The sequence below is a fragment of the Acomys minous genome (assembly GCF_964271855.1).
Source record: "Acomys minous genome assembly, chromosome: 2".
In the NCBI taxonomy this organism is placed as follows: domain Eukaryota; kingdom Metazoa; phylum Chordata; class Mammalia; order Rodentia; family Muridae; genus Acomys; species Acomys minous.
In genome coordinates, this window is record NC_140484.1 from 33,211,421 (window position 1) to 33,236,054 (window position 24,634).

At 45.3% G+C, this 24,634-nt stretch overlaps 1 protein-coding gene across 6 annotated transcripts in view; it reads right to left on the reverse strand.

Annotated features, from left to right (window-relative positions):
• Positions 1–24,634, reverse strand: part of SMARCA2 (SWI/SNF related BAF chromatin remodeling complex subunit ATPase 2) — a 170,673-nt gene that overhangs the window by 145,627 nt on the left and 412 nt on the right. For 3 of the 6 annotated variants that reach the window (XM_084758050.1, XM_084758047.1, XM_084758052.1), the window contains exons 2-3: positions 9,655–9,915; positions 4,880–5,009 (exon numbers count right to left, since the gene is read on the reverse strand). In XM_084758050.1, coding sequence (XP_084614176.1) covers positions 4,880–5,009; positions 9,655–9,879 — 355 coding nt within the window. In that variant the 5' untranslated portion in view covers positions 9,880–9,915. Of the gene's footprint in view, positions 1–4,879; positions 5,010–5,362; positions 5,512–9,654; positions 9,916–22,643; positions 22,996–23,132; positions 23,470–24,634 lie in introns of those variants that run through there. The other 3 variants (XM_084758049.1, XM_084758048.1, XM_084758051.1) reach the window with 3 other exon arrangements.

Consider the following 24,634-nt stretch of genomic DNA (forward strand, 5'->3'; position numbering starts at 1 on the left):
ACAAAGTGAGTCCAGGACAGCCAAAGCTATACAGAGAAACCCTGTCTCAAAAAGCCAAATAAATAAATAAATAAACAAACAAACAAAGCAAACTGAGGCTGGGCATGGTGCAGACCTTTAATCCCAGCACTCAGAGAGGCAGAGGCAGGTGGATTGCTGTGTGTTCGAGGCCAGCCTGGTCTACAAAGTGAGTCCAGGACAGCCAAAGCTACACAGAGAAACCCTGTCTCGAAAAACTAAAAAGAACAAACAAACTGAGGCAATAAAGAGTATTTTTCCGGTGGAAGAAAAAATCAAAACACACAGAACTTGCAAGGGGATTATCTCAGAAGGTGGTGTGCATACTGAGCTAAGCGAGACCAACAACAATGACAACAACAGCAACAACAACAACAACAACACAACGACTGATGTTGTCAGAGGGAGAGCCAGGATGGAGAAGGGAACCGAGTGCCTATTGCACTCCAACAGCTGCTTAAGCTCAAACAAAGTACCAATTTTAATAAAGGGAAAAAGGAATCCCAAGGCGAGACAGGACAAACACAGAGTGTGTGCACTTGACAGTTCTCATAAAGGTCACCACAGGCCTGGTTACTAGATAAGAGCTGTGTGTCTGAACCCATGTCAATTCAGAATAAGAGAGCTGCATATCCACAAAGGTCCACAGGTGGGTGGTCCCCACAGACCGCCACCATTCTAAAACCCAGAAAAATAAATGCTAGTTACTTTTATCTGTGGTTTTGCCACTTGCAGAGAGAAGACAAAGTTAACATGATCCCCCTGATAAGAACTGGCGTTCTTCTATTTATTATTACAAACTGAAACACCACATGGGGAACTCCTATCCCAGAGGGGGACTGCTAGGTTTCAATACTGAAATCTTACTTCATGGGGGAACATACGACACCAGGATTAGGGTGCTAGTTGTCTATGTAAGCGAGCCAAGGAAATCTCCCTGAAGTCAGCCTGTTAGATTAGCATAAATACTCTGACACATTGCTATTTATAACAATAACTGGGGTATCAGTAAGATTCGTAGCTTTTGCCATTAATATTTTTCCTTGTTAATCAAGCTGATATTTACCCTTTAATTGTACGAAAGGGCTGTCTGTCCACTAATCACCTTTCTTACCAACTCAGAGTCTTCTACAAGAAGGAAAACTTACATTTTCATAGTGGGAAGGTATGACACGGGGGTGGGGGGGTGGGGGGGGTGGGGGGGTGGGGTGGGGGTGGGGGGGGGTGGGGTGTTAAGACGAGTCACCAGTCTCCTGTGCCTACCCAGTCTGATGTCAAGCAGAAATTCATTCACAAGACACAGAATGCCTGTTACAATGGTCTAAACTATTGGACAAGTCCATATAAACTCAGCTTATCAAACCCCTCTTTTAAATCATGAATAAGGTTTTGCTATGCAGTTGAGCTAATGCTGCATTGAAGAGGTGAACTCAAAATTCTGAAAGTAAAACAAAAGACTCTTTAACTGACAGTTGGAGAACGTACTCCAAAGACGTATATGTTGGATGAAAGTTGGGCCTCCGCTTGACACAACTGGGAAGTGGTAGAACACTGGTGACATGGTGTCTGCTGGGAGGAGTTAAGTAATTGGGGGGTGTGTACTATGAAGGGAATACTAGAACCCCAATTCCTCCCTGCCTATCCGTGTCTCTGCTTCTGGGGTGGTAATAGGTAAGCTCTTTTTATAAGTTACATTGCCACCTCAGGCCTAAGCTCACAGGGCCAAGGAGGACTGAAACATTTGTAGTTGAACCAAAATAACCTTTCCCTCCTTCCAGGTGGACTGTTTGGAATATTTTGTAACAGTAACGAAAAGCCGACTAACCCTACCCGGCCACTGAGAAATCAATGCAGAAAAATATTGATAAGTTTGACAAGAAGGAAACTGATAGAATAAAATTCATACTGCAGTATTAATCAATAAAGTAAGAAATTTTTACCTCAAATTTGATTTTAAAAAAAAAAGGAAGCTGGGGGTGGGAAGAAATTATTTCTCAGAATGTACAGAAGATGATAATAGAATCATTCTGTCACTGTGACCGTGGTTCAGCTACATACAGAAAGGGATTTTTTTTTTCTCTACATGAGTAGCATCTCATAGAACTTGAGGAAAAACAGAATCTCAATGATGCATCAGCATAACATATTTTGGTAATTATCCTTAGTTGAGAAAACAAGAGCTGAAATTGCCTCTGAGTGAATATATACTTGTGTGAAGATACCCTGTATGAAGATACACTGGTTGATGCACATACCACTGTTTTGGAAGTTTTCTTTGATTTAAGCATCCAAAAGTGTCACAAAAAATGGCAGTTTTCCTTCACTAGTCTTCAAGAGTCATTATCTCTCCAGTTTCACCTTACCTTGGAGAGAAGCAATAAGCTTTCTTTCTCCTATTAATAATCTCAAATTTTAAATACCAACTTTATACACACGTTCTACACACAAGGTATATATATATATATATATATATATATATATATATATATATATATATATATATATATATATATAAAAGCTGCCTCAATCCACTATGCTAGGAATAAACAATGTCATTATTAGGACCATGAGGTACACAAGTATTTACCAAGGGAAATGGTTTTATCTTCGAATAGTACCCTAAAATCCCTTAGTATGTTCTGAATGAGTTAAAGCTGGCAGCCTCCTGATCAACACTGGACCCCTCTATAGCTGTGTGTTCGGAAAGAAGTTTCCACAGTAGGATTTTTAAGATACATACTATTACTGGGTCAAAATTCTTTTTCGATTATTACATAGAATAGAAATGCATTATACCAAGATGGCTTTTTTTTTTCTTAATTAAGTAATTCACTCCTCAGTCTACAGTGCACTTTACTATTTTGCTGAGTGATATTACATGCTGGTTCTGACTCCACTGACTGAAGATCCTCCCGTTTCCCAGTAATTACAGCTGATGTAATTTATATAAAAACGGATCTATTTAAAGTGATGGTTGTTGGCTGTATGATTTGTTTCTATAGCTAATGGAGCACAGTTCACTGAGTGTGCATAGAGTTATATACTGGATAGCCCAGAGGTAAATAAAATATTCCTAAAGTGAGAAGGGGAGTCAAGCTATCAGATAATTTTTAGGAGAGACAAACGTGAAACTATTCTCAATGATAACATTCAGGGATCTTCGTTTGTTTGTTCAGGGCTTTCACACAGTGTCAACTTTCACACATCGCCACTTCTTGGTGTACGGCAATGCCAGGCACAGAAAAGGCAGACGCATCTGGCTTTAGGAGTTACTGCATGTAATTCATCCACACCTCCCAGATACTAAAACTGAGGTCTCATCATTGCCCCTTAGAACTTACATGACGAACCTAGCGGTGCTGCCATAAGTCATTCCCGCACAAACTTCTCCATCCTATCCTGCCAAAGGCCTCAATCTTCTGGCTGTTTTTCTTCTACAAAGTCAAGATTTCATGAGTCATCTGTGATAATTATGCTTGCCTGCTCCCAAGACTCTGATCAGACCCTGGGATGTTCAAGACTGCAGACAACAGTGGAGGGGCACACTCATGTCAGCCTCTGTAACCTGCTTGTTTTGTATTTCAGAAATAAAACAACTGTCTGCATGGTTCTCTAATCCTCACAGCCAAGTCTTTTGCATGGTGAATCTCATCGGAAAAGGAGGAATAACTGAAACACACTTAATTATAAGTATGTACGACATATAAACCACATGTGTCCTGGAAGAAGGGCTACATACTAGTGCCAATTGGCGCTAGACTAATGCACAACCTTCATGGCCAATGGTGATTCTGAAGTCAGACTATGGTGTATTTTAATGGCTCTGAAGTAGCTTAATAGCCCTTCAACAGCAAAGGGAGAAAACATGGCATTGGTGACGCGAAGGAGAAAAGAAATTCACACACTGATTAGCTGTGGTCGGGGGTTGAACTGTGTGTGTAGCTACCCACAAAGAAATACTGACATCCTACCCTCTGTGCCTGTGAATGTTTCCTCATCTGGAAATAGGGTCGATGCAGATGTCACCAAATCAAGGTGAAGTCATACTAGAATAGGGTCCACCTTGATCCAAATATCAGGTGAAGAACTAGACACAGAGACAAATGCCGTGTGGTAACAAAGGTGGAGACTAGAGTCTTCAGTGTGTACGTCTAGGAATGTCAAGGTGTACTGGCAACCAGCAGAAGCAGAGCAGGATCCTTCTTTGATGCCTTAAGAGACAGTAGTCTCTCCTGACACTGTGGGCATGAACTTTTAGCTCATAGATCTACGAAGGGATAAATTTGTTTCAGGCCACTAGGTTCCTAGATGCTACAGCAAGCTTAGGAGACCTACAGAGTCACTGACCAGCAATGGCGGGTGGTTTCACTGCCAGAAAATGTCCCCTTTGACACAGAGAGTGTCAACTCAAGGGATGCTAATGTTTGGCTCATCTTACTTCTATATCTGTGCTATTGGTGACAGAGAAATCTAGATTCCTTTTATATTTTTATCAATTACTGGCTATGCACAGTTAGAGAAATAAGGAAATCCCCTATACTTTGGGTTTCTCTATTATGAGTTGGGAGTGACATCATTCACCTTAAAGGATCACAGTAAAAAGTCTCAATAAATGACACGAAGCTCTGTGTAGCATACTTTGATGCTTTGGGCTGATAAAATTACTAGGACTTTGGAAATAAAAGAATGCACATGAATAATAATAATAATAATATCCTATTGGGTGAAGAGAAAGAAAAGTATCTGTATTTAACCATCTTTGGAAACATAGGTTAAAGCTGTTATTAATTTACCACCGGGAGAGACTGATGTTTCTTTAGTAGGATATGAAGAGAAAATCCAGTGTGCAGAGGACACAAACCTTGGCTGTGCTGATCCATTGGGCTCTGGGGAGGGCCCATTCCTGGGTGTGGTGGGCGCATGCTGGTGGCCTTCACAGATCCACAGTGGACATCTTCTACAATCCCCTTGTCATGTATCCCGTCCATGGGCTGAAACAGGTAAAGGGCACCCATCAGACAGCTCTTTAAGGCACAGGACTTCTCACAGGACTATCAAAGAGCTATCCCCAAAGTCTTTAGAGATAATACGATCCAGCCATTCACAACCCTTTCTATACTGCTCCACTTTTGTACTTGCTAATTAAAGACGACAGGAAGAAAGATTACACCAATAAGATCAGCAAAACCATCTCTAAATCAAAAAAAAAAAAAGACTTAAAAAAAAATGTTGAGTTATATTCTTCGGCCAATATTGGCCACAACCTGCCAACTAAAAGACAAACAAACAAACAAACAAAAAAATGAAGTGCTGTTCACATGGTGGACAAATGTTACTCTCCTACCTCTGTGGATAGCCTTGAAACTCGTTACATATTGACCTTATCTGGAGTCCAAGTGAAGGCTATGTGAAATGTCTGAGGTGACCTCTTTTCCTGGTGATTTTTCTTCACTGGAGGAATGAAGTGAGGAAAGCTAAAAAGTTGAACCAGAAGGTTCCATGGCAGTTGGGAAGAGAAGAACATAAGGGGCAGAGATGCGAAGGGGGGGGGTGAATACTAAAAAGGAGGGAGTGAGAAACAGCATGAGAGGATGCAGAGACAGGGGAAAGTAGAAGAGGCTAAAGGCACAAGCTGGAAATAAATAACAGGCATGAGGCCTGGACACCGGACCCGAGGCCCAGAGCACCACAGATGTATAAGAAATAGCCATCGAACTGATGTTAATCCAATCCAGAATCAGGCAGCGGAGCGAGCGTGTGTTTGGGAAAGGAAAGTCTATTCTTCCCCCAAACTGTAATAGCAATTTTCAAAACAGCCTGAAAGGAACATTTCCAAGAGTTTATAAAAACCAAATGACTTCAAGCAAGAAAGTATGAGTGTTTGCAGTTTTGGAGAAAAGAAAGTTAATTTCTGCCGAGTCAAAAGCATGCACTTGAAAAGAGGGAAATTTTACCATAAAGAGGATGTTCAGAAGAAAAATGGGAAGAATCTGGTATAAAGAGTGTCACTGAGTCTGTTAAGCAGTAATAATAGAGAGGAAATCAAAGCCATGCAGCAGATGTATGTAGGCCACTTGTTTACTTATTTTCAGTGATGTTGAAAAGGGAAAAGCTGAAACTCAGAGGGAGATGGAGGAGGAAGACAAGGAACACAAGTGCCTGGGAAAAAAAGAAAGAAAGCAAAGGCATCTGGCCAGCAGGTGTGAGCTCCACGGGTTCACGCAGGTCCTCACACAGAAAGCTATCTGATGGGCTGCAAGGGAGGGAAAACAAGACTGCAAGATCCACAAGGCTCAAAATGAAAAACTGCCAAACTCACAGGTAAGAGAAACACCAAAGAGAAAGGAGTATCCAGGAATATAGAGACTGAGAGAGAGGGAGGGAGGGAGGGAAGGAGAGGGAGGGAGGGAGGGAGGGAGGGAACGAGGGAGAGGGAGGGAGGGAGACAGGGGGGATTGGGGGGAAGGCACGGGTCAGAAGAGATAACAATTAATAGAATTTCCCGATAAAAAAGCAGGACAGGACCAAACCTCACCCACACATAATTATAAATGATTCAATCACAAATATTATTTAAATATGTCCTCCACATTTTCCCTCTGGTCATCCTGAGGTTCTGTATTACACATTCAGTGTCTACAAGAGCAGAACAGATCTAGAAAAAAAAATCTCCAAGTTAACATAAGACAAGATGATTCAATGACTTCTATATGTCAAGATGTCACACCATGATTTGCTATGGAAAATAAGAGCTTAGTTCTGTAGATATTTGACAAGATAAACAGGCACCGTGGCACAGAGAAGGAAGGAGGACACGTGTCAAAGGCAATTCTGGGTGAGTCAAGGCCAGGAAGACTTATATGAGACTCTATCTCAAACAAACAAGAAAAAGGGGTAGTATACAAACTTGGGGATACTGCAGAAATACATTATTAAATAAAAAGAGGATGTTTCAGGATAATAAATAGAGATGGTACAGTTCTGTGATGAGGAAAAAAAAACCACACCCCTGTCTGTGCATATCTGTGCTGATACCATACTTTTACCATGTATTGTGGGGCCAGGGAGCAGTGTCACTAGGAGAAGCTGACCCTCCAGACCCAAACCTCACAAACCTTATCCTGAGATTGACAAGTGCAGGATTGCTAGCCCCCCTGCCCCAGGCACAAATGGCCCCTGAGACTCCACCTTTGCCCCAACCCCTACCCCCACCCTAAGATCCTATAGCCTGGTAGCCAAGTTAAACTTCTTCTCCCCTTATAAATCATGTCTGGCAGTCTGGCATTACTTTGAATTTTTCCTTATGCAAATGAGGCATCCCCCAGAGCCCAGGGTGGGCCAATGATGCATACCCACTCAGAAAGCGCCTACCCACCCCCAAAAGTTTAAGTAGACTTTGTTCCCCTATTATATGGAGCTATATCACTGAAACCATCTCCTGAGAGTCTGTTCTCCTCAAGCTCACAGTTTAGGTCTCTTCCACTCCCAGTAGTTCCTGCCTTGCGTCCCCCTCTCAGGAAAGCAAGAGGTTGAATGCTTGTATACCTCATTTTTCTTGATACTGGTCCACTTTTCAAGATAAGTGCACACTACTGTCCTGATTTGGAACTGATCAAATAACCTTTAGTTTAGTAGACCATCCCTTTGGGGTTCTAATGTCCTACCTTGAAGATGACCTACTGTCCTATAAAAGGACGATGCTTTTGTTTTAATCATGTATCTTCTAGCACTTGTCTTTTGTGATGGTTGACTTAATTGTGTCACCTTGACTAAACCACAGGTATCCAGAGCACTTGGCTAAGCATGATTTCATAAGCATTTGAATGTAAGCTGAAGAAAGCAGAGCACCCTGGCCTAGGCATCATCCCATTCACATCATCCCATTCACATCATCAATCCATTCACACCATCTCATTCACTCAGGAGGAGGCCAGTCTTCTGACCTAGGCTAGGAGTTTGCATCCTGACCTTTGACTAGGGGCTTACAGGATTGACTTCTCTGATTCCACTTCAGGACTTGGATGGGCACTAAACCCCTGGCTCTCCTGGGTCTCCATCCTGCTGATTGCAAACTGTGTGGCTTCTCAGCCTCCAGAATCACATGAACCAATTCCTCAAGATAAATCTCCTTGTATCTCATTTGTTCTGTTTCTCCAGAGAACCTGGCTATACCTGCTGCAGGTACAGGGGCAGCCCCACAAGTGGTACCATCTACAGGGGTGTAAAGCCTGCACTTGTCTCATAAGGCAAGGCCTTCAAGTAACACATGATACCCTCCACTGGTTTTCTTTGAATACTGCTAACCCTCAAAGCAAACAGTCAAAAGGAGTCTTCTTTCTCCGAAAGGCAGTCCTTAGCATCTCCTATAAGGGCTTAATGAAAAACGGTACCCGTGTGATCACCTTCACAGCAAATATCAAGGTCTCATCAATAGAGGATCCTAGACATGATTCTAGGAATGAACAAGCAGATCTTCTGAACCAGAGTAAGAGTGCTTGCCTCCCAGGGACAGAGCATCCGCAAGATTCCTCACTGCAGCTTGAGCCACACTGGAGACGGAGCAGAACTGCTGGGGATTCTCAGGCCAACCCAAGCTACCTGTGCATCTCAATAAGCCAGTAAAGGAAGAATTCCCTGGTAACTATTTAATTTTAATAAAGTCTTTTGAGAATATTTGTTTACTCATGTATTCATTCATTTATTTGTGTGTGCACGGATGAGTGCCCACCACATGTACGGAACACAAGTGGGGGTGCCTGAGGAGGTCAGAAAGTCACTAGGACACCAGGTCACTAGCACTTTAGTTACAGACAAGTGTGAGCTGCTCAGTGTCAGGGATACAAGTGCTTTTAAACTGTTGAGAGGGAGAGTTCTTTCTAGGCCTTGAAATATCTTCAGAAAAATACACTTATCTTTCACTCTTTTTTTTTTTTTTTTTTTTGAGACAGGGTTTCTTTGTGTAGCCTTGGCTGCCCTGGACTCACTTTGTAGACCAGGCTGGCCTCGAACTCACAGCGATCCGCCTGCCTCTGCCTCCCGAGTGCTGGGATTAAAGGCGTGCGCCACCACGCCCGGCTTTATCATCTTTCACTCTTAAAGACTTTTATCAAATAAATTTCAACATTTTTAAGGAAGAATAATTTTCAATATATTGATTTGTGGATGATATGAATTGTATGAGAGATGAGGAAGGGAAGTCTTATTTACCAAAACAAAATACCTTTAACCCACTAATCCCCAAACCTCTTCACACTGCAAGGTGGACCTTCATATTTTAAAAAGACAGCATCTTTATTACTGTGCCATCTGAAACAGTGAAACTATAGCACGGAAGTGTGTTTTACATTAGTTTGGGGATGGTTTTTGTTTTAGAGTTGGCTTGGTTTTGGTTTGTTTTTGTTTCTTGAGACAGAATCTCCTTACATAGTCCAGGTTGGCAGCAAATGCATGGTCCTCTTGCTTCAAGCTCCCAAGCACTGGGATTACAGGAATGTTTTTAATAACACGCAAGTTAACACAAATGTCTAGCTAGAGCCACATGTTAACAACAGGAGAAAGCTGGGAGAGTCATCAGGAATCCTGTCCAACCATGCCTGGGAAGACAGGTCAAGTGGGAGAGAGTGCACAAAATCTTACCTTATGCAATTGGTGCATGCCTTCCTGTGAGAATTCCGCGGAGCCCATTGTTGACATAGGATGGGAGACACTGGGGGGTCCAGGACTGGGCCCCATCATGCTGTGCACAGAACCTGGGGATGGTCCTGGTCCTGGACTGGGCCCCAGAATTGGTCCAGGAGAGGGTCCAGGCCCCGGGGAGGGCCCAGGATGGGGCATTGCAGCTGGGTCTGTGGGTGTGGACATCTACTTCTCCTGGTTCTGCCAGTCAGCAGAGTGACACTAAGTTGGAAAAGGAGGTGAAAAAGGAAAAGAAAAGAATGTTTTAAACATGATGTTAAGATCCAAATAAAACAGTTTTTAGAATTTGATGGTGCCATTTCTGTAACTAACGTCAAACAGAACTGCCCTGTCTCCTGCAGATGTTTGAAGGCATGTGATGTATCACCCTGGGCTCCAGTCTTTATGAAGACCACTTGTTTTAAAAAAAAAACATACTAAGTGATTCCCCCGAATGATAAATCATCCCAGATACAGAGAGACTCACTGGAGCAACTGAAATTTAACACATAAGCAGAATCTAAACAAGCCTGAAATTTATTACTAAACGCAACAGAGACTCTCCATTATAGACTAGTTTAGACGCCTCAGAAGTCACTAAGGCCCTTACTCCCCCCAAAGCACTGGACTAGAAAATCCTTTACAAAGAAAGACCCAACCTAGGCCCCTTTTCATAAGCCAACAGGCAATGAAAACTCCACAGAGAACTCAAGATGGCTAAAGGGGGAAAAAATACAAGTCCATCAAAATGATAATAAAAAGAAAAGTCCCAATTATAGAAAAAGGAAGAAAGACAGACAGCATAGTGGTGCATGCTTTGAAGCCCAGCACTTGGAAAGCAGAGGCAGGAGGATCTCTGTGAGTTTGAGGCCCACCTGGTTGATTGACAGAGCAAGTTTCAAGACAAACAGGGCTACATCGAGAAACCCTGTCTCCGAAAAAAGAAAGAAGCTATAGGGATCGTACTAATATGGGTTTGAATATACTCAGAGACAATTACTCGGTAAGTTCTTGTCTTGATAATTAAGAATCAGATGAGGCAGTACTTGTAAAACAAACAAACAAACAAAATCCAGAACTACCACACAGCTACATGCTTTATCTACCCACCACATGTACTGCACACAAGATAATAAAAATGGACAAAGTTGTGGTCCTCCTCACAGGTATCAGAACCAAAAACACTCAAGACTATTAAGACCCACGATTTGTGCTACGCTTCGGGTCAGCGATGCCAGGGCATAGCTCCCATAGTGTCTGGGAGCCGGCATTCTGTTTCTCTAGATGTAACAGAGCACTACTCCATCACAGTCTCCAAGACTTCCTGGCATTGCCTCACTAGGAAGTGACTGACTGACAGAGTCACTGCAATTCCAATAATAAGTCAAAAATCAGTAAATAAGATGTTTTCCAAATTCTGGCAGAGACCAACGACCCTAGCAACATAGCTGAAACGACACTATGAAAATAATTGTTCCATGTTCAGGAGTTGTCCTGTAGTGACGCATGCACACGGGGAAACATTTTTGCTGTCCAACCTCCAACAGAATACAGAATGGCTCCCCCAAGTGACTCGCTTACCTCCCAGGTGATGGCACTTAGGCTAGCAGCCTAGTCATCCAGAACATCGAGTCCCTCCACAGTAAAGTGGGAGGTGAAGAAAGCAAAGTACAAAAAGCCACAGCAGCTCCATTCCTCTTACTGAAATCTCTAGAGAGCACGGCCCATGAGGGCAGAGCCTTGCTCTTCGCTTCCATGTCCCCAGCACCCTCTAGCTGAATGCACTATGAGCTCAGAGAATACCAGAGGCTAGGCATGGAGGATACCAACAGCTGGGATACTGAGGAAGGATCACTGAGAATCCTTTGCCAGCCTGGGCTACAGAGTGAGGATTCTTGGCCAGCCTGGGCTACAGACTAAGACCATGTCACAACTCCTCAGTGAACAAACAGCAGGTGAAATTTCAAGGGCAAGTAGACTCAATTAATTTTGTGAATAAAAACGTAAGGTAACCAGTGTTTGAGGTGTGTAAATAAAGTAATCTTTAAAGGGTAGGCAGAAATATAGGCCGCTTTGATGAATAACTTGAGGTTAAAATGAGAACTCCAAACAAGTGCTTCCTCACACACAGGGTCTGGGATGAATGATAACCTTTCATACCCCAAGAGCCAAATGTTGTTATTACTATTTTTTTGTGTGTATGATTAACAAAGCAGGTAGAGAGAACTTATTTGTTGTTTTTGCTTGTTTGTTTTGTTAGTGTTTTGTGTTTTATTTTGTTTTGTCAACACAGGGTTTTTCTGTGCAGCCTTGGCTGTCATGGACTCACTTTGTAAACCAGGCTGGCCTCGAACTCACAGAGATCCGCCTGCCTCTACCTCCCCCTGTTCTGGGATTACAAACGTATGCCACTGCGCCCTGCTAGAAATACTTTCTGTGTTTGCCTTCCACCTCCCTCTCACATAAACACAAACATGTTTGGTCAGCATTTTAAACTTAGGAAGCTGACGTCAAATCACAGGCACTACAAGTTATAACGCTCTGCTGTGTATATCAACAAACTGATACACCCCTTTATTTTTTAGTGAATTAAAGGAAATTACTTAGTTCCTGTTATAGTTTGTTGCGAAATTGGCTTCAATAGGTATTTTGGTAATATAGTACAAGTTTGAACAATGAAGACACAAAAACTCAAGTTAGCACAATACCTCTACACCTCTGTGTTTTACATTTTCAATATGTATAAACCATGACTGTATTCTGCATGCATTATTACTTTCATGAAGATTCTCTGAGATTGTAAAGCAATACAACCCCAGACAAATATTCCTCTTCTTCTTTTTTTTTTTTTAATGGAAAATAAAACTTCTTAAGAGGAAAAAATATATTTGGAGGGAAATGGGAAGTTACAAAGCACGTTGAGTGGAATGTTACTATAGGAATATGTTACGTGTGGGGGAACGACAGAATAAGAGAGTCCACAGACTCATGAAATTTACAGGTCTAAGAAAAGCAGCACAGTTGAACCCCAGGTCATGTTGCTAAGGAATGAGAAAGATCTAGACACTCCAAACTCAAAGGTGATGGCGGCTGGTCTCCAACTCACCTGGGAATCTGGAGATCTGAGTTCTGTCTCGAGTCTACTACCCTGGGGCCCTGAAAAAGCATTTTCTCCATGTGGTCCCTTGGCTCCCTCTAGGCTCAGGATGGGACAATATCACAGGTCCCTTCCATCTACCTATCTGTGACGTGGGGTCTACCACCACCCAGAGACTCTCAAAGACCCCATCCTATCTTGAGCGTGCTAACACTCCCAAATGGGCGTCTATGCCAAACCCAGGACTGGGCATCACTCAAGTATACACGTGAAGAAGGCCTCACAAAGATGAGGCCAGCAGCCCTCATCTTCCTCTTCCTCTACATTTCTAGTGGCAACTTTACTCTTTACCTCAAATGCACAAGGGCACGGTCCTATACTATCATAAAGACGCGTAGGGCTACGAATCAGAGATGCGTATCTCAAGGCAGGGAACAAGTTTATCAGTGAGTCAGCAATGAGGGCGTCAAGTCTACGCCAGCTAGCTCAGCTTCTTGTGTCCATTCAAGCCCTTGCCCCTTTCATCCTTTCAAAGCATTCCATGGTGGAGATGAGGGAGACGATCACAGGAGCGGAGTGGGAGAGGGGCAGGGCTCATCCTGGGTGACAGTTCTGTCCAGGTGATAAACTGACAGTCTACTTCATTTTTGGGTCAGGGGACAGAGGCTTACATTGCCTCAGAAAGGAAAAACAATGATGTGGTCAGAACAATGAAGGACACGTGGCTGCAGAACACAGCTGCCGCCCATACACAGGCAGTGCAGCCCCTCTTTCCTCCCGGCCTCAGCCTAGGACTCCCTGAGGGCCAGGCCACCGTGTTCCTGGCAAGAATTCTTCAGCAGCACACCCTGTCTTCTTCACCCAGACATTCTTGCCTTTACAGCTGGGGAGTGTGTGCTTTTAAAAATAAAAGGCATGGCTGCACTTCCCCCAATCCCAAATCCCACAGTCAGCCCAAGTCCCTTCTCTTTCTCCTCCCCTGAAAAGCTGGGCACCACTTGCATATTAAAAGGAGTTCAACTCCAAGGAATTTTAAGGGTCGCCTCTCCAGCTACCACAACCCAGACAAAACTTCAGGCGCCTGTCTAACTGCAATCCAGGAAATCCCAAGGGTCTACCTACATGTAGGGTACACACCAAATATGCTTCATAACCATTCTAGTCACCTGAATTAAGGTGACATTGTGTCAGGCTCCCATTGCAAAGGTGAAGGCAAGAAGGCAGGAAGGCTGGGCCTGGCTTGTCCAGAGTCACATGGGTCACAAGAGCAAAACTCCTCACAGAGCACTTTATTCTTTGACTCTCAGTGCATATACCAAGCAGGGCATCTCCCAGGGCAAGCCTACCACCACCCAACCAAGGCTAGTGGAGCCCTTTACTTTCTTGCTGAGTTTAGGCATTGGAGAAAGGCCCAAGTAAGTGAAATCCTGAGTGAACATGTGCTGTTCACACGGGCATAGCCATGTCTAGTACCCCACAGTCTCAGGCTCAGAGTGATGACATATAGTGCAAATATTGACAGTGTGCAGAAAATGTTCACCATAGCTTTCTCTCCCTGACCCCAGATGCTTATAACCTCAAGACTGCTCCCCCCTTCAGGGACTGTTCCTCCTGAGATTAAGCAAACCTGGCTCCTTGATCCAGCTGTAGACCATAAGCCCCCCACACCCTCTTGTTTATCTGTCTGTAATAACCTCACCTCAGGGTCCATCTGTATGCAACAGCCCTGCTTTGCTGTCCAACTCAGATTATAAATATCCTGACTGTCCAGGGTGCGACAGTTTTTCCAGAAAATGGCCCAATCCACTCGAGCCCAGCTTACTGTCTAGGTGTGTTCTTCATCTCTTCACTTCCTCTCTGCCCCAGTTGGGTCCACATCCCTGGGAGCCGTGCAAGGATGCACCATCTGAGCCCTGATGCCCACCACCACAACCATCATGTCCAGCTCCTCTTTACTGCTTTGGAGACAAAAGGAAGGCACAGGGATTTTCTAGGGATGCGGCCAGATCAGCTGGCCACTCTCCAGTCTTGACCACACTGATTTCAGGATAACAGGCCTTGGCTTGAGCCCGGCACCTCTGTAATGTTTTCCACTGTGGGGCCAGACGAAGGGAGAAAGTGGGAGACAAAGGACAAAGATGGTGGAAACAATGGCAGAGGTGTTTTGCAACGGCGAGGACTGGGCTGGGACAGTATATTTACTTATCAGGGGATGAAGTAAAGAGAAGCCAAGGCCTAAAGAGATTCTGAGGTGAAAACATCATTACCTGGAAGGGCCAAGATCCTCAGTCCAACACCAAATGATCCACTTTTATATATTCATTCTCAACTCTACTTGGTGTCCCAGGCAAAGGGAAGTTACAGGAGAACAATAAGGGGACACACACACACACACACACACACACACACACACACACACACACTCTAGACCCCAGAACACCTAATAGGAAACTTAGATGCATAGATGGCAATAAGAAAAGAAAAAATTCTTCAAAACTAGTAAGGGAATAGCTCAATGTCCCCAGGGCAATAGGTTGGGAGGGATGACACTCAGAAGAGGAGTAAAGGACACAGGGAAGGCTCATTAGAGATGGCAATACTGTGGTTAGACTTTGAAGTTTAAAAACAAAATATAAAACTTTCTAGAGATGAGAAGAGCTGGGGAGTGCTCACAAACTTGGACAGCACCTCTCGAAATGCTCTTCACCAGAGTTCCTAAGGAAGCAAGAGAAAGCCCAAGTCCCCAGCCAAGCTTTCTCACAGCTCACTTTACAGGAGGAGGGTGAGGGCCAGGCTAAAGGTGGACCATCGTAAATAAGAACTTAGTCCAAGGCCTAAGAATAACGCAGCCTTTTCCAAGCATTCAGGCTGTTACAAGAGACTTGGAGATAAATCCAGATAAGGGTCCTTTTGTGTCTGTCTGCTGACTCAGAAGCCTTTGGTCAGAAAGAGCTGCTTTTTTTTTTCCATGTACCCTTCTCTAAAGAGGAACTGAAATCCTTCATAAGAGGTAGCAACTTGCCTAGAACTGGACAGAGCACCCCGAGAGCAGGTAGGTGGGCAGTGCATAGGACTGCAGTGAAGATAAAGGAAGTTAAGTTGCATAGGCAGCTTTTGATCAGAGGCCACAATTGTCTGCCTCAAGGTTAAACCTCACAATGACCCACACTGCTATTTGGCTCAAGACGTGTAACTTTATAAACAACTCACAATATGATTTGTGATGGTGTTAAAAACTCATACTGTACCTAAAGTGAATGCAAGTTGGCCCACACAAACCCTAGGAAAGCATTGAAAACCCATTCTCATGGTTATTCATGTTGGCTTGCCATTCATCTCAAAGTCATCTACGTTTTAAGAAACACTTGGAGGAAAATGTCTCTATTCACTGGGCTTCTGTGAACTTTCTTTCATCTTTCAATCAGGGAAACAAATTTAGGACATGCCTGAGCTACTGCCCTGACTTTAAATAAACTGCCTTGGGACCGTCTTTGCTCAGAGTAGACCTGGCAAAGGCTGAGAGGAAGCCTGGTGCACAAGGATGATAACAACAAACTGAGCTGCACTAATTAGTCGCCCCCGCCCTCACCCCCACCTCTGTAGGCTCCAGGCATTGCCTGTGCAGGATCCTTACCTCACTCTGTCACCCCACCCCCACCCAGGTATCTGGAGTCACCGCCCTACAGAAGTCCACCTGTGATGCACTCTGCACCAAACCAGTGAGGATGGACAATATTCCGCACATGAAAAAAAAAAGGGGGGGGGTGTCTATCAGAAAATCCAATATGCAAGAGGCCCCTTCAATACAGAAACAACACACTTCTCTAATCTGGGACTCAGGGAGTACAGACCAGCAAAGGTTAACTCACTTCTAAAGTCTAGGTAAGCACACACTGTTAGGGAGTTGGCCATAAAAGAAACCAGCAATCCAAGGCGACAAAAGCCGGTTTCAAAGCGGGCAGCATCCTGCAATGGAGCCACTCACGCATGTTGTACGCTTGCCCGTCCTTCCCAGACACCTGTAAAGCTCCTTTCCAGAGCAATCTCGTCTTAGGATGCTGACAACAATCAATGGGTTCTAATAAGGAAATGTCATCTGTACACTAAACATATTTTTTTTTTTAAGTATAAAATGCATGCCTTAAAATCTGATGGGCAAGGGGCTGGAGAGATGGCTCAGTGGTTAAGAGCACTGACTGCTCCTCCAAAGGACCGGGGTTCAAATCCCAGCACCCACATGGCAGTTCACAACTGTTATTCTACTTCCAGGGCATCTGAAACCCTGGCAGAGACATAGATGGAGGCAAACCACAAATGTAAATATAATAATAATAATAATAATAATAATAATAATAATAATAATAATAACAACAACTTCTATTTAGGAGTAAACCTCAACATTTCAGTTTATGTGCAGAGTGAACCAGGCTTATATATGTGATGGAGTGTCGTACAGCACTGGGGACAGAACCTGGGACATGAGCCTAACACGCTCCCATTAGGCAATCTCTTTACCACTAAGCTACACCCCTAGGCCAACTGATCGGCAATATGCCCAACACTCCCTGCCTGACAAACTCACAATCAGAACTCAACAGTGAGTCCTTCAAATCCGTGACTGTGGCCATTTATAAGTGTGTCATCCACAGGTCCACTGAGCCTCTTTGGGTTGCAAGTTCCTTACCTACCACAGAGGCACACTAGAAAGCAAATACCAAGCTTTAGATTTGAGATAAACCAAGTAAAATATAAGGTGTGCAGATACCTTGTAAGCTTATTACATGCAAATGCTCATTACGGCCAGGGTCCTCCTAAGATCTCTCACCCTGACCTGGAACATACAAGTTACCAGATTAATCCAAAATAGAACTTTGGTCCTGAATCACTACCATTGGCTCAAGATTTCTGAGGGGCTGGAGAGATGGCCTGGTGGTTAAGAGCACTGCTTGCTTTTCCAGAGGATCCATTCCTAGCACCCATAGGATGGCTCATGACTGCAACTTCTGACACTCTGGGTACCAGGCACACACACACACACAGTACACAGACATACATGCAGACAAAACATAAAACAATAAAATTATAGACAGATAGACAGAATTTTGAGAAACACGCCTCCAACAATACTGAAAAAGAGATTCAAGCTCTAGCCTCTAAGTCATGGCTTTCTACAATCTCCCGAGTTTTAGCTTGTAAAATTCTTCCCTAAGGGACCCTCTTAGGCCAGGTAACCAGGTCAAAACAGGCACAGTAGTCTCCCCAAGACTTGTTCAAGCTTAGTCCCTGTGATCTCCAGCTTTCTTCTGATCTGAGATGACCCGCATCTACCACGTCCATCTCTGCTCTGTCCTTCCACAACCCTAAAGCTGGGCCCAGAACTGTCATGGGGCTCACCAGGTCCTGCTGCTACTCCTATGTTTTAGATGCCCAGGTACATTCTGGAAAGCACGTCGCTTCTTACTGACCAGTGCTTGTTTTTAAGCAGAATTTCGGACTTTGCATAATGGCATTTCAGAACAGAACAGCAAAACCACAGAATAGCTGCAAATATTTGCCAAGCTATTATGTGTCCAGTTGTTAAAAAGCCTCAGGGCAGGAGAGGCTTTCCTTGCAGACATTCAGTTTCCACAGGGATGGCTCATCTCCCAGGAGGGTGGCAGAAACTGCAGAGCACCACATCCAGCAGGCAAAGAAAGGCACAAGCATCCCAAAGGAGAGACGCACAACTGGAGAGCAAACCCAGAGAACCCCCTTCAGGTAGTCTTGGTACCAATACACTAGTGTTCCTTCTCAGCCTTTTCCTTTTCCTCTTCCTCTTCCTCCTCCTTCTCCTCCTCTTCCTCATCCTCCTTCCTCCCTTCCCTCCTCCTCTTCTTCCTCCTCCTCCTCTCCCTTTGTTTTACATAATTTAACTCACAAATGCTGTTTTGTTGTTGTTGTTGTTTTCTTTTTTTTTTTTCAAAAAGTAAGAGGGGATTATAATTACACTTTAATGGCTTTTAAGCTAGGTTTAATTTCAGCCTCAACGTCTGGGTATTCCATTCATCAGTTACAAACCCTAGACCATACTTGGATTAAATCACTTTCCTAAAAAGTTTCTAAGACAGTAGTGCTTGCACAAATGTAGAACATAACACTGGTGGGTGAACAAGCCCAGTGCTTACCCATCTGAAAATTGCAGTGTTCTCAGATGCTTTAAATCACAACAAAATTATAGCTGGGTATGATGGTGCACACTTCTAATCCCAGCACTCGGAGGCAGAGGCAGGCAGATCTCTGTGAGTTCAAGGCCAGCCTGGTCTACAAAGCAAATCCAGGACAGCCAAGTCTACACAGAGAAACCTTGTCTCAAAACAAACAAACAAACAAAAAATAAGACAAACCCACAGAATTACATGCTGATTGATTACACCTGTCACACTGCCCCACAGGCCTCATATAACCAGTAAAATATGACAATTCATATGAAGTTTCCTAGAAGTCCAGAAATAAATCGTGGGCGAAGGATGGTGCTCTGTTAAGAGTATTTGCCTGGTACACACAAAGCCCTGGGTTCCATCCTTAGCACTAGGTGTGGTGACACACAGCTGAATCCAGCAGTCGAGATACAGGAGCAGGAAGACTGTGAGTTCCAGGCCTGCCTGGCATATATAAGGCCTCGTCTCCGAAAAACAAACCAACAAAAACTCAAAATCTACACCCTCATCCAATGCATCACTCTAGGTGATCATGTGACAAAAATTAATGAGCTGCTTCTAGTCAGTGTTTTAAAACCTCACTGTTTAGCTACTGAATTTTTATTAGATCCCTTATATGTTTTGCTGAAGTATAATTATTCAAGTATTCAAACTATATTTAAAAAATAAACCATAGTACTTGAAAGTGCTGATGCATCCTGAAGACTTTCAAGGAAAGGTATTAAAATAGTGTGAACAAATAAAATTATAATAAAGAGTAACAGAGACATAAAGTCTTTCCAAAGCCTGGTTGCAAGATCTCACTTAACTTGGTAGTAAATATCTTAGGCAAATAAATATGCTCTTTCATAAACTGTGGTAAACACAGAGTCACAACTTTCTGTATAGGAAAAAAAAAAGGCTCACAACTTCCTAAACACTCTGCCATACTTATGTAATGGCTTGTAATCTTATTTACTGGCTAGATATTAAAAGTTTCACACACACACACACAATTTTCCAATGGTGACAGAAAAAAAAAATCATAAAAGTAACTTCCAAATCTGGCTTTTCATATGAGGGGCATTTTCTCATTTGTTTGTTAAAAATTACCACGGGGGGTGGGGGGGGGTGGGGGACGGGACTGTGACCTGCAGCTTTCTGAGGCCACTCATGCAAACGGACTCAGTGTCCACAGCTTCCTTACATAGCATCTAAAGGAGAAACAGTTTGAATCAAAACTCCTGGTAGTTCAGGCTGGCTGGCAGGCCTTCAGAATGCTGAGACTGTGAAATGGTCCTCAGCTTGGTGCCTGAGATAAGTCAGCCATCCTCAAGGAAGCATGTCAAAATGTCATAAGTAGTGATTTATTATTTCTCCAGAGTAGCAAAAGCTGCTGACCTAGGAGTTTGACAAAGGCCTTGTTTACAAAGAAAGGCTTCTGAGGGAGAGAAAACAAAACAAACAAACCTGGAAACACTGGAGGACAGCACCACTTTCATAATTTATGAAACTTCTCTGTTTACCATCCTCCTCCAAAACACAATGAGTGGTTAAAATGAAACGTCAAAATATCACAGTACTACAGAGTATGGAAGCTGCTCTCTAGAAGAGAAAGAGGTGCTTTTTAACCCCACCGGCAGAACAGTTTATTTTAAACAGAAAAACAGAGCTTTAAATAATTACCTGCAAAGTGGTTACTTTCTAGGTATACTGTATCCAGAATACTTTAAAAAAAAAAAATCAAACACTAACCATACAAGAGGTACGCTTTTACTGCAGTCAATTTTAAGCCTCAGGTGTTGGCCAGAGCACTTTTCAAGAAACTTGACCAGAAATGCAAAAAGAAAAAAAATAAAATAAAGAAAGAGGGGGGGAAAACCCTACTTTACCAAAGAACAAAAGAAAAGATCTAAAGCTGCTTTGAACTCTCTGTTAAGTGTTTTCTATGAGACACCACAGTGCAGCCAGGAGCCAAAGCTGGGCTGAGAGAAAGATGGCATGAGGGGCTCCTCCTTTCCTCTCTGTCAAACGTTCTGACACCCTAAATCCTAACTCATTTAAAAATATTTTCTACCAAAATGGCACCTCTTTTTAAAGGCCCAAACAAAAACTAGATGCCCCTCCGTCCTGTACATTATCTTCCCCACAACCAACTTTAATAATTGTCTTAGAGACCTAACAGGTGTCTTTAAAGCTACCTTTTTCAGTAGTGGAAAGAGAGCATTTTGTAGCCTTTTAAGAAAAAAAAAAACCCATTCCTAAGGATTTTTGTGTTTAAATGTTTGTCTTAATGTGTACTGACTGTACTAAAAAGCGGGTTTCATTCTGGCAACTCCATACGTGTTTACAGTTGTACTTCAACCCAATTACCCTTACCCTTGGTCCCAAATCCTCCACCCCCACTTTGGGTTCCTTTCCTCTACTATCCAAAGGCAGTATTTTAAAAGCAAGTCAGCAAGCCTGCTGGAATAAAAGGGCAATTAGATTCTGAAAAGAAAAAGTGTGTTCCTATTTGCATAATAATGCCACTTAAGAATCAACCCAGCCACGCCTCCTAAGCCTTCACCGGTTCGTACTTAAAAGGAGCCCGGAAGCCAGAGTGGGTAGCAGCTTCAGGTAAGGCCTCACAAACTTAGAGGAAAATATTGCTGAAAACACTGGAGTATGAATTTGTTAGTGTATGCCCACAAAACATCGATTGTGGCTTTTATATGAGAAGAGTTCTCACTGCTTTCTGAGTCCTGGGAAATTGGACAGGAATTTTGTCCTATCCAAATCCCCAGGCAACTCTCAAACCATCTTAGGTGTTCCCACAAGCAAGGCGAACAAACCAGGTGAAAAGTTTGAAAATTAATTGAAACCTTAACTTTACCACAGAGCGCAATAAACGAACCTGTGTCCTTAACGTCTTCCTACTGCTCCAATGTTATACATATATACAAAAGAATTCGTGCCAACGTGATGGCTTGAAAGGACTCAATGATGACACTAATACAAAACACTGGTAACTCAGGCCACTTGGCTTTTCCAAAAGCACCAACCTCCATCGCACTAGGGAGGAGGGGAAAAAGGACACAGCCTGGCAAAACTCCCCAAAAGTTATATAAACAAAGGAGGGAGAAGCCCAGTGTGGGCTTCGCACCCATGTGCTACTAAAATTACATAACACCCGGTGCAGACACTGAATGAGGAATGATTCTGCACTACACCCCCGCTTTCCCTCCCACACCTTCTTCCTCCGCAGAGAGAGAGAGAGAGAGAGAGAGAGAGAGAGAGAGAGAGAGAGAGAGAGAGAGAGAGAGAGAGACGCTTGGGATGTTTATTTTTCCTAACGGAGTAAATCTTGCACGTTTAGGCCCTAAGTTTGAACGTGCAACAGCCGCAGGACGCAGCGACTCACTCTCCCGACCTGGAGCAGAAAGAACTGACAACGCCAGCTACAGGAGAGGCCTCCTTCTCCCCCGTCGGGTGCCTCCCGCTGGAAAGTTTTCCGTGCAATCGATTGCCTGCCTGCCTGACTTTGCAAGGAAGGCAAGCCAGAGATGGGAGGGGGGGGGGGGTCAGCAGAGAAAGACCTAGAAAGCTCCGCGGGCGGCGGCGGCGCCGGCGGCGGCGGAGGAGGAGGAGGAGGAGGAGGAGGGAGGAGGAGGAGGCGGGCGGAGCAGGCTCCTTACCTGGGCGACTCAGAACGGCCGGAGGCTCGGGCTGGCGGCCAGGGAGCGGCGTGCACGCCAAAGCTTAGGTCCGCGCCTGCGGCCCGGCCCCCGCCGCCTCCTCTTCCTCCCTCGCGCGCGTCATGTCACGGCGATCAAACATGTCTGTGCGCTTCGCCGCGGTGACTTCCTGATTCTCCGCGGCTCGCGCGCGCCACGCACTCGCCCTCGCCGCAGCTGCACGCACGGCCACCGCCTCCCGCCCTCTAGCCGCTAGACCCCGCCGGGTCTGCGTCCCGCTCCCGGGAGGGGTCTGGCGGTAGTCGCAGCCAGCGCAGCTTGCCACGCACTAGTCCCTAGCGCACTGCACACTCGCGCCAGCCCGCCGCCCCCTCCTGCCCCTCCATCCGACTTGCGGCCCTGCCAAACTTTTTTTTTTTTCCGGGTTGATTGGTGTCCAACTTCCCTCCGCCCCCATCCCCCAGGCAGTACTACCAGCCCCGCGCTCACCACCATCCGCAGCAAATAGCAACCCGGATAAAAATAATAATGTAATCCAGGAGGCGGGGGTGAACGCAGACACCCGCACCCTAAGATCTCCAGCGGGTACCGGAAACCGGCGCGAGCGCCCGGGCCAGAGCGCGGGTGTCCCCTTGAGTCTGCACCGCTGAGCCCCGCCCGGCGCGGTGTCACTGCGTCCAGGCTGCGCGGCCTGGTGCGGGGCACCGGGGGGCACTATGCTGGTGTGCGCTTGGTGGCTGGAGGGCGCCCAGGGGCTGGCGCTCTGGACCGATGATTTGGGGAAGTACATCGCGACACCTTTGCAGATGGCGTGGCCCTGTTTTGCAACGCCAACGGGAGGGGAGGCGGCCAGGCGGAGGAGGGAGGGAGGGGGCTCTAGGGAAGGGGTGAAGTAGGTTGGGATGGAAATAAAGCAAACTCGAAAGCGGTGAGCAAGAAGGAAAGGGTGAAAGTCGTCGCGGGGAGGAGGCTCCCACCGGCTCTCCCCGCCTCCCTCCTTCACCACCCCCCATTCCCTCCCCATTGCAGCCCTTCCCCTTCCCGGCCGAACGCCACGGCCGCTGCCCGGGTGTGCGCGGGTCCTGTTGTGACAGTCAGGCAGAGAGGATTATCCGGATCATGGCCTCCCCAACCCGTAGCCGCCGCGGCTCTCCTAGGTCCCTGTGCACCCCTGACACGCAGACCATCCCAGGAGCCCCAGGGCCGTAGCTTCCTTGGCGCAAGCTAAGGAAAGACTCTAAGCAAAAGAAAACAAACCCAGAGAGGAGGAGTGCAGGCTAACGGAGCCCAGTGGGCACCTCGGACCTCTTTCCTTGGGGATTCCTTCCACCCTCAGGCACGGGACCCGGGTTGAAAACCCTGAACTTCAACACCCCAGCCCGCTCTGCCTCCGGGTACCAGACGAGGAGGTTCGCGGCGCCTTGGCCACAACCCCCAGGGCAACCCCTTCTTCTAAAGGCCTGTCACTAGCCAACAATCTCTCCCTTGCCCTAGGGGACCCGGGGAGTGGAGGTGACACCTCCGAGCCCGCAGGCACTGGCCCCGCGGTAGTAGCCGCCTCCTGTTCAGTGCGCTAGCCCGGACTACTCCAGCCGCTAAGATCTGCTCGTGTCCCCGCACTGGAGCCCTTTAACAAGTCCCCAAGAGGCGAGTAGCAGCCTTGTTGGTTGGCACCCCACCGCTAGCCCGGGCTTCCTTGCCCTCCTTTCTTGTTCCCCCTCCAACTCTAATGGAGAGGATGGCTCTGGGTGAACTGTCGCGTTACCAGTCTCCCGCCGCCCCAGGTCCCCAAGCCCCTCTCCTCTTGCCACCAGCCCTCTCTACACCAGGGAACGCAACCTGGCCGAGAGTGTGTTGCAACCCTGAGTTGGCAGCGCATCACTGTCAGCCAGCCCGGGGTCAAGGCTGTGGCATGTTGGGATTTCTTCCCCTTGTCCCCTTAAAGTAGTAATTATTACTGTTATTGTTGTTACGCCGAGGTTCAGTTGAAA